The 11,486-nt window shown below is 31.0% G+C and overlaps 1 protein-coding gene across 1 annotated transcript; it reads right to left on the reverse strand.

The window, feature by feature from the left end:
• Positions 1 to 1,044: 1,044 nt before the first annotated feature.
• LOC133682264 (clathrin coat assembly protein AP180-like) lies at positions 1,045 to 2,931 on the reverse strand. The gene is given in 2 exon segments (XM_062105548.1): positions 1,045 to 1,367; positions 1,545 to 2,931. Coding segments are annotated over 2 exon segments (1,710 nt in total).
• Between the last annotated feature and the right edge of the window lie 8,555 nt (positions 2,932 to 11,486).

Below are 11,486 nucleotides of genomic sequence, written 5' to 3' on the forward strand. Positions count from 1 at the left end.
AAATCATATCAACAATTTAACTTTTCTATATGGTTTTTATTATTCGAACTAATTTCAAAACACTAATCTCATGGATACGTGAAATTAATCCCTCCCATTTTCACCTTCCACTCGTTTGGCGGGTGTCACTTTCGCTTACCTTACTCGAAGTGATCGTTGGTAGAGAGAAGTGAGAATATGATGCTTGAGCTTTGGATTCCTAATCTGAATCTTCAACGGTTGCATGGCTTTATTTCAACTTACATGATCATCGAGCTTTGGATTCCTAATCTGAATCTTCAATGGTTGCATGGCTTTATTTCAACTTACATGCATGATCATCGAGCTGCAGTTTAAGGTTTTTCTCAAGTATATTGAGTTAGTGAGGGGATTGCAATCACTAATTCATCGTTTGAATTATGCCGTTTTGGATGTAAATTGTTGATTTTATTACTTGCATTTGATTTCTTTGCTTATAGGATAACGCAATTATACTTGTAAGAACGAAATCGAACAATTGTAAACTCTTTTTTTGTGTGAAAAACAATTGTAAGCTTGTAGTTAATTAGCTTAACTTGCTAAATTTTATGATAAAAAAAAAAACTTGCCAAACTTTATGTGCATGTAATTGGAAAATGATATAAATTTGTATTTATAAATTTATACAAAAATCTATATATCTTTAATCTATATACAATTAAATTATATATAGGCTAAATTAAAAATACTATTTTATTTTTAATAAATAAAATAAGATAAATATATATATTTCTTAACAGTATAAATACAGAAGAAAAGGCATAGAAAAAGGAATTGGAGAAGGCCAGGAAAAGAGGAACATGCTAATCTGGTCATGCCAACGCAGGAAGTTTAGGAAAATATCAAAATGGAGGGCATGTCTATCAGTGTATGTCAAGAATTTGCCCCTTTTTAAATTATTTACATGATCATGCTATAAATTCTCTTAACTATTTTGCATTTGTGTTTGGTTTTTGCCAAAAAAACTCTTGTTAACTTCACGTACTCACATAGTCGAAGCGGCAATTTATATTCCATGCTTTCGTATCAAATATATGACATTTTCTTCGCTATAATCCTGTCCTGCTGCTGCAGCCACAATTGCTGTTGTTGCAACATAATTTGTTGATCCATGGAACCATTGGATTTATGTCCAGCAGCCATTTTGGCAAGGCATTATGGAAACGGATCGTCTTCGTTGTGTAATCCTGCTGCTGTATCAGATTTCTGCACGCTGAAGGTTGGGGTGGCCTGAAATGTAGGGGCCATTGAAAGCATATCATTCACAGGACATACTGCTTGGCTGTCTGTGGGAGCAACAATTGCTGGTATTTCAGTTGTATCTTGAAGAAATGGATTGTATTGGTGATCTGGCAGTGAAGCTTGATCGAAGGTATTGTTGGCAATCGGAGGCTCTAATTCATTAGCGACATGAGCTGAATCTTGATCAAACAAATTGCACGCGGTGTTGGGCACAAATCCAATGGTCAAATCTGGCGATGCTTGCATTGACTGGCTTGCTGTCTCTGCTAGGACAGCCTCCCAACCATGACTTTGATCGGTGCTGGAGTCCAATGCCGAGGCTGAGGTTCGCTGTCCTTGTTCTTGCTCTTGCTGTTGGTCTTCTGGTGGCCAGCCATCCAAAGATACAAGATCTAAAATACTATTTGCCCCACTTAACGTTCCTTGATCAATGGTGAATGAATGAATCGAATTAGAATCAGCAGTACAAAGGATGTCTTCAAGAGATCGTTTCTCAAACAGCTCCAAGTAATGATCCATAGACATCATAGGTGGGCTTGATCCCATGTCCGTTACACTCATGAGATCCTCCAGTGAGGTACATTGTGAGCCAAATTCAGATCCTCTCTCTGAAAATCTCTCATTTGGTTCTGAAGATTCGTCACACCTGCCATAACTATCAATGCTTGGAGAAGCATCGTCATTTGATGGTGCTGGAAGGAGCAAATGTACTGGTGATCTACCATTTGTAGGGATAGAAGATTGATCTCTTAAGAATTCTTGTAATGTTTCTATAAGATCTTTTGATATCTTCTGCACACATGGGTACTCAGAAGCTCGTCCGACCCCTAGGCTTTTACACAAATCATAAAAGGAGCATAGCTCTTCAAATTGTTTTGAGGCCTTGACACAAGTTTGGAAGGCAGTAACACAATAATGAGGTTGTAACTGAAAGAAACTATCTAGAAGAAGCGCAAGTCCATCAGAAATATCACGATAGAGATCAAAACTCTCTTGTACAATGGCATACAAAGAAACTTGCACCAATCTGTTTGTCTTGGCTGCACCCGCTGGTCTTGTTGCAACTGCTCTATCAAGCAGTTTTTGCCAGTAAGAGAGTTTATCCAGCAACATTGCCGGTTTCATTTCAGAAACTGATTCGTTGGCACGTCTGCTTCTTGGATGGCTATTTTCCCGTTCCCGGTTAGTAAATCTTCTTTGAAGTTTTCCGGTGAGAAAGCAACCCAACCGCTCGTCAAGATATAGAGCAAATGTCCTAACAAAGGCAGTGTAATCCCATGGTTTTGATTTGGAGTCATCTCGAAAGTTGGAAATGTTGAGAACTTTTGCCCCACGCTTCATTGCAATAAGAACCTCTTTAGGGAAGTAGGGATCACCGTCTTGGAAAATTCGGAGAACAAGCATGAGAGACTTAAGAGCAACGATCCAATTTCGTGTCTTGCCTATTCTTTTGGCAATAGCTTGAGCAGAGGAGGCTGCATAAATTTTGTTGGAGGAGATCAGGTTGAGCACTTCGTTAACATAACGTTCATCAATGGGGACGTCATCGTGTCTGGTGGCCTTGAGAATTACAACTTCAAGGTTTGATGCATTGGCGGTAGAAACCTTGGCAAGGCTAATGCTGGTTTTGTCTTTCACAGCACCGATAGCCTTCCTTAATTTGCTAGGCATGATGTTCAACCACAAATCTTTTTCCAGTACAAACCTTAATCTGTTTCACTTTTCACCTTCTATTTTCCTCGAGTAATTAAAATTCTCTCTTCTTTATGACTTTCTTGAAAGGGGTTCTTCAACATGGAAGGAGATTTTGGTTTCAAGGATACTAGGCGTAAATTTTACCAAAATTTTGATGGTGGGGGCTAGAGTCAAATGTAAATGCCTCTGATCCTTGCCGAGTTGTGGCCTTCGCTAATCTCGTAATTTTCGTTGGCCGAGCGCTAAACCTGTTTGCTATTCTAGACATTGCTGACTTTAATCTTGCACTCCATGCATGGTGTTCTATAACAGATTACGGCATATCTTTTTTGTTACAGCATGTCTTGGATATTCTACATTGCAGGTCTTGTTAGCTCGTAGGACTATCCTTCTTTCTTCTTCTTATTTATCCCCTATTTTACATTATGCCGGTATTATAAAATTAAAAAAAAAATTAACTTCTCAGGTCTGTCTCAGATGGTTTCTAGTTCAAATCTGAAAATAGCAAAACACTGATGGAATAATCTCTTTCCATTGAAAGTACAATTATCGACAAAATAATGGATAGAAAAATATCATCAAAAAACATATCATCGAAGATTTTTATGTCATTAATCATTATATCAGTGATATAGTCACCAATAGATTCACTGACATAATTATCACGCCAAACCAAAAAAATTAACGGTAATAGTTTCATTGGTAAATTTATCGATAATTATGGTATATTACTGACAGAATTAATCCATCAAATCATTATATTTTTATGTATTTTACCAAGGAATAAACCAATGGTAAATCTATCGATGATTATATGCATATTACCGAAGAAATTAACTCATAGGAAAATTACATTATATGTATGTTACATATAGAATAAACCGATGATAATTCTGTCAGTATTATATGTTATTATTTACAAAAATAAAACAGACAACATAATTAAAATAAAATAAAAAGAAAATTTGTATAATTAATTTTAAAAAATATTATTAAATACAATTTATCTATCTAGGTAACAAAAGTTAGAGAAGAAGATGGAGATAGATCTTCATCGAAACGAGGAGCACAAGTACCAGGGAGAGTTATGTATACAACTTAAGAGTTACTTGCCACATTTGTAACTACAAACAAATTAAAACCCTAGCCTCATTTCCCTTCCCTTTCTTTTCTTATTTCTTTTCTCCCCCTTCATTATGCCCTTCTCTACTGCTACCCCTACCGTGACCCACCAATCTCTCTTTCCCCCTCCACAAAACCACCAGGTAGCAACCACGACAGTATAAGACTCTCATTTTACACCTACAGATCTCTCTTCCATTCTTGTTCGCCACCAACCATATTCAACACTTAGAGGTATATTACACACTTCCCCTACATCAATTTCATGGTATTTGTGTTAATTATTGATTTGATTATTTTAGGATTTAGGATTTCATTTTTTAAGAAAAAAAATACGATTTTTATGAATTAGATTTAAAGTATGTTAATTATCAATAAAATATTAATTTGAGTAGTTAATTGTGTTATTTATAAAGAAAATTGATTAATTTGGGTTGTTGTCGATGATGAATTAGGGTTAGGGTTTTTTATGTTAAATTATGAATTTTATTGAATTAGGTATAAAATATAGTAATTAGCTACGGAATACATCAATTGAGTTGATAATTTTTTTATTTATAGAGAAAATTGATGAATTTAGGTTTTTGTCGATTATGTTATGGTTTAGGGTTTCGTTGAATAAACTTTTATTAAAATTATGTACCTTGATTAATTTATGATATTAATAAATTAGACTTGAATTTTGTTGTGTTGTTTAACAGAATGTCTCATAGTATTGGAATACCATGCATATATAGTGATACTATTGTCAAATATGAAAAACAATATAAGTATAAGCATAGCAAATATTCAAGTTACTATATATAGGTATTATAAGCATCACGTCTCATATTATAAAGCATGGGTAGCTAAGCAAAAAATACTGGAGCGGTTGTTTGGTATGCATAAAAAGTCTTTTTAAATATTGCCTAGAATGTTATTAGATCTTGAAGAATCAAATTTGAGTATAGTTATTGATTAGGATCATAAAATAGTTTATAGCAATAAAGCAATCTTCGAGAGAATATTTGAGTCATTTATTGCTTCAAATGATGGGTTTCATTACTATCATCCTCTAATTGGTATTGACAACATTTGCTTGTATGGCAAGTACAAGGTTAAGTTGTTAATTTTAATTGCTTATGATATAAATAATAGGGTTTATTTGTTGTGTGTTTGCTATTGTTGAAGAACTTATGAACAATAATTAGAGATGATTTTTAGATTTACTTCATCAGTATGTAACTGAAATGCATTGGGTTTGTATTGTATCATAGACTTATGGTGATTAATAATTCCATGGCACGAATATTTTTTTAGCCAGTTAAGTATCATCATTATTATTTGTTATACTTTGTTAGTAACTTTAACACTAGGTTAAAAATGTTGCCTTGAAAATTATGTTGCATAAGATAAGTCGAGAGCATTCAAAATAAGAGTTTGATAATTTATATGATTATTTGATTGAGATGGATGATACAATCAGATAATGGATAAAAATTGAATCTAAAGAGAAATTGACACTCTTATATGATTTTGGTGGTTATCATTATGACAATATAACCACCAATTTGTTAGAGATTTTTAGTAATATATTAAAAAATATTCATGGTTTACTATTAACAACTATAGTGTAGTTGACTTTTTAGGTATAATAAATATTTTATTAAGCAAAGAGGCAAAGTGGAAAAAATTTTAAGGTACAAGGTAATGTGGTCTCTAATTGTTCTTATTGATACGGTAATATCTAGAACACATGTAACAAGTGTAGTTAATCTTACAAAAGTCTTATTTCAGGTTGAGACACCCTTAATAGTTGGTGTTCAAGGAGAAGTATGGGAAATAGTTGACATTGATGATGGATGTTGCAGTTGTGGTAAATAGCAATATTATCATTGACCATACTCATATCATATTGCATCTTGTACGTTGTAAAATATTAACCATGTATAATTTGTTGATCCTTTTTTCTCTAACAAGTAGTATAAAAATTACATGCAAAAAATTATATTAATCTTGTGGCTTGTCATGTCAGATGGTGTGGGACTAGAAATTTCACTTTAAATCTTACTCGCATCCACAAGTTTTACAGGGACAAGGTGGACGCAAAATAGCCTCACCAGGAATAAGTTACAAATTTATTTATTTATTGTTATTTAAGAGTCCATTTTTTAGTTTGGAATTGTTTTCTAATATATTTATTTCATGTATTGATAGGTTATATGGATGTTATGCTCCAATGGCTTGAAATTTGCAGCTTCATTGATATGCTAGTAAGGAGAAGATTTATGGTTAGCACAAGTCTCGTTACACCGCTTTGATATCATTGAGATGTATTACCCTGATCAGATAGTGTGGCAATTTGGATTGTCTTGGCACATCCTGGCTTATGTTGAAACTGGTGACGAGTTGTATAATATCAGTTATTAGGGTAAGCAAGAAGGAAATTGATTGGTGATTCATACAACTTATGTGGATCTTTGGCATGCCATGAGAGATTGGATATTTTTTAAGCAATATCCGATAATTGATATAGACAACTACAAGAGATGGTATTTTCCTATAATGCATCAGTTTACTACACCTACATGGTTGTGCTTTCCGGAGACGTACATGTAATATGATGCATTACAAGCGTCGTCATCCGAGACAAAATCGATTGGTACACAATATTGTTTTTACATAGCATTTATTAAATATCTTGTTCATGTTATTGTTGTTAATGAATGCTATTTTTTATGTTTTTATTAGATGCATTATTTAATATGGGATGCTAGGAGAGTAGCGGTCGCATTTCATAAAGGAGTCGATAAGATGGTATCATGACTAACATCACGCTCAATATATATCATGGTGAACTTGAGGAGGTTAAGCATCTCAAAGCAGCCTTAGCGGGTGTTAAGGTTGCTTTTCATGAACGAGGACATGTATTTAGGGAGGTAGGTCTATTCACGAGCACTCCAGACTCATATATAATTTATGGTGATTTTGATGTTGATCTCTTCACGAGTGCTATAGGTTCGTCCTTGATTTAAACGAGTTGGGGTGGTGCAGGCTTGTCATAAGTATTACAAGCCTTTCGATGAGTTAGGGAAAGTTTTAGATATAGTTATATTGTATGTTTTAATGTTACAAGAATTATAAATTTAGTTTAAATTTAATAAAGTATTATGTGAATTGTTAATTTTAATGAATTGTAAATTAAGGAGTGTGCTGATTTTTTTTAATTGAGTGTTGAATTGTAAAATTTGTTTTGTACTCAAAATTGTGAATTGTTGTTTTTATTTTTTATTTTTTTGTAGAAGAGAGTTGAGAGGCCGGAAAAACTTTTGAGGAGATATTTTTTTTTTTGGTTGAGTTGCATGGGATGCATACAACTATTATTTTCCTGAATATTTTTTTGTAATTTTCTTATACTGTGCAAAATAAAAGAGGAAAAAAAAAAAAAGGCACTCCTGCAAACAAGCCTGCAACTAGTACAAGATAGCACCAGAAGCTGGGCTAGATAGCTGCGTAGCACTCCAATAGTTTGTCCGATTGATGTCGGCATTTGACTGAATCCACGAAGAAATCCTGATCTGAGCAGAGAGCCCTACCACACTGGAAAATTGCGAAATAATCACGGCAAGACATGTCTTTATACAACAGGCCACTGCATGCAAAACCAAAAAACAAAGGCTGCTCCTATTTATACAGCCCAGGAGCTACTAGGGTTTCTAAATGAACACAAAAAAAAAAAAAAAAATATATATATATATATAAGAGAATAAATTTATATAAATGTTGATCTTAGATTTTAAATTTAAAAAAGTAATAAAAATCAAACTTACTAATTATTTTAATAAGTTAATTTTAAAACAAAAAAATATATATATTTATAAAAACAAAAAAAAACACATTAAAAAACTTCATATAATACAATCCCAAACACTCCAATAATGCCTCGGCATTTCATCTCCACAAATGACAATGCTCAGAAATAATTCTCCAGTGGTAGTGGAAGCCATAAGACAGCATGTGACCAAGCAGTAACAGGGGCAAGAAAGAAAGAGGCAAGGAGAATCTCTGCTACTAGCTGTATCATGCTTGCTGACGTGGGAAACCAAGCCCGACATATCAGGTGGTCCACCACATGCTGACACGGTTACCCTTACTTTGTTGGCCTCTGCTTTTTCGATTATAAAAAACTTTTTACTTCTTTCAATATTCCAAAATCGTTTAAAACATTTTAGATTTAAATTTACGGGTGCTGGCAGTAAAATTAGATTGTCGGCATTCTAAACAATTTAGGGCCAAACTTTTATTCGAAAGTAAAATGTATTGAAAAACAATTATTTATACATTATTAATAAGTATATTTGATATCGATTTAAAAATAAAATCCATTCACATTTACATGTTAAGACTTTATTATAAAAAAAATATTCTTCAATATAAATTATATAGCATAAATTATTTACACGGCAAAACTACACTCATTCGACTTTGCTTGAATTGGAGTTAAATATAAAATTACTTTTTTACAAAAATATTATTTTATCTGTATATAATTATTGATCCATCTAGATTTATTGAATATTTTATCAGTAATTGGCACCTATAAATATATTTATTTAAAATTTAATGTCTAATCATATGGTAAAATATAACTTATTATTATTATAATTAGAGTAATCATATGCTTTGAACCCAGACATTAAGGATTATACATTAACATTTATGGATATTTTTATTTAAAATTTAATGTTTAGTCATAAGAAGAAATATGACTCAATGTTACTGTGGTTAGAATAATTGTAATATCATTTTACTTTGAATATGAGTGTGCAATATATATTTGTGTTTAAAATAATTGATTTGAATTATTTAAGTTTGTTAATGGTTTATAAATATATTTTTGGAATTTTAAATGTTTGAAGTAATAATAATTTGGTTTAATAAATGAATTTATTATAACATTTATGTATTGGTAAGTTTTGACATGCTTGGTCCCAAGGACGGAGGCATGTTAAAGGTTTGGGTGGGCTATAGCTCATGTTAAGATTTTATTAATATTTTTTGATTAGTTTTATGTAAAACAAATTTGTAATTCTTGATTGAGTTATGAAAAAAAATATGAAAATTTGCGTGGAGCCTTCTAGTATGTTACTTTAGCTTGAGTTAAAATTTCAGAATTTTTGAAGAAATTCAGAAATTTAATGAAAAATCACAATTTGACTAGTTTTACGTTATTGGACGTAATTTTTAATCCAACTATCAAATTGAGCTGAAATTTTATGAGGGATCTTAAAATATATTGAATAAAATCTGATGAAAATTTTAGAATGAATGGAGTTTGGTAGTGCTAACAAAAAAAGAGACTTCAAATAAAAGCAAAACAACTTATTAAAAGTAAAATAGTTATTTGCCATTAAAAAATAAAACAAATTAGTTCTTCCTTTATTTTATATGTTGCTAACTGGGCAGAAGCAGAATAGGAAAATAAAGAAAAGAAATGGCGAGAAAGAAAGAGAAAAAAATAAGGGAAAAACATAAAAAAAATACAAGAAAAAAAAAGAAAAGTGAGAGAATAACCTTGTAAGCTTACAAAGTCCAACTTATAAAACACTAATCTAAAAAAGAATCAAGTGAAGGAAGGAGGAATTGAGAGAGAGAAAAAATTAATTACTTTATTTTCTAGTTGACATGAGATTTTTATTTTATCTCGGTTAAGGAGTTGTTACAATATCAATTAAAATTCAATTATAAATGAATTATATTCCACAAAATATCGAATGATGTAACTTTAATAGTTGATTTATTTTTACTTTTATTTCAATTTTATGTATCTTTAAATTTATTTTTTAATATTTTGGGTAGTGTATTTGAATTAAAATGTTACTGTTAACTTTAAAAATTCATGTACATAAGTTAATAATTGATCTTAAAAAAAATTATATATTTATTTAATGGCCCAACCTTATGTGTAACTTGTATTTTGAAGTTTGATAACGGTTGTTTTTTAAAGTATTTTTTTACTTAGAAATGCATAAAATAATATTTTATTTATTTTTAAAAAATTATTTGTAATATCAACACATCAAAATCATTTGAAAATTCTAATAAAAAATTAATTTAAAATAAAAATATTTTTAAACACAAGACCAAACAGGATTAAAGCAAAATAATTGTCCGTTGACTAACGTCTCCCATTCCCATTGCTGTTATCAAGAAATGGTAAAATTCACTGAACAAACGAAAAGTGAGGGTGTGTTTATACCGAATCAGGATCCAATGTAACCACTATGTTTTAATCTTATCCAAATATCCAAGCAGGACCTACCATTTACTTTTCACTGTTCATCCATTTATGGAATGGGAAATGGGAAGACTCTTGTTCGCGTCAGAAGGAGTGCCTGGAAAGTTAATTCTGAGCTCTTTGCGACAACTCATGTGCAGGTCAAATCTTAAGGACCTGGATTGGTGATTAAGTAGAGGTATTTCATTTTTTTGATTTTTTTAAATTAAAATTAATATTCAGGACAATTTATTATGTGTTTTTAAATATATAAAATCAATGTGAAGAATGTGACTATATAATTGTTTAAAAATATGGTTCAAGAATATTTTTATTTTTAACAAGAATAAAAGGCCTTTATGCGCTCCATATGTTTTGCTGTTTGTGCCCCAAACAAAACTGAAACTAGACCCACATGCTAACATCGATTTTACTGCGTCTTTTTATTAGACTAATCAAGGACATATTTGTCTCCTTAAATTCACTTTTTTAAAAATTATTTTTTAAGTTTTTTCGTATTTATTTGATATTAAAAAAGTTAATCAATAAAAAACACTTTTCGATCAACAGAAAATACTTTTCAGTCAACAGAAACACTTTTTGGCCAACAAAAAAACACTTTCCAGTCAAAGAAAAATTTGGTTTGGTTTTCAGGAAAGTGTTTTTTTGTTTTGGCTGTGTTTGTTTTCCAGAAAGTAGTTTTCGAGAAACCACTTTCCAAACTTTCTTGTGTTTGTTTGCCATTAGAAAAGTTGGTCAACTGAAAACACTTTCCAGTCAAAAGAAAATTTAGCATGGTTTTCAGAAAAGTGTTTTTCTGGAAAATTTAGGCGGAAAACACTTTCCGGAAGTTGTGAAAAATTTAGAAATGTCATTATTTGCTGATTATATCAAATTTGATCCTTAAACTTTTGATTGTTATATATAATTTGTTTTGAATATTTATTTTTCAATTTCATCTCTTAAAATTTAATTTTTATATTAATTTTTGTCCTTATTTTTATAATTGTTATTTGTTTTTTTCTTATCATTTTTTTATTGAAATTTTTTATCTATCAAATTTGGTCCTCATTCTTTTGATTATTACTTATTTTATTTGAAATAATTTATGAAATGTTAATTATTATTATTTTAATTTCTTCACCTTTTATTT

This window comes from Populus nigra, chromosome 2, assembly GCF_951802175.1.
Source record: "Populus nigra chromosome 2, ddPopNigr1.1, whole genome shotgun sequence".
Lineage (NCBI taxonomy): Eukaryota > Viridiplantae > Streptophyta > Magnoliopsida > Malpighiales > Salicaceae > Populus > Populus nigra.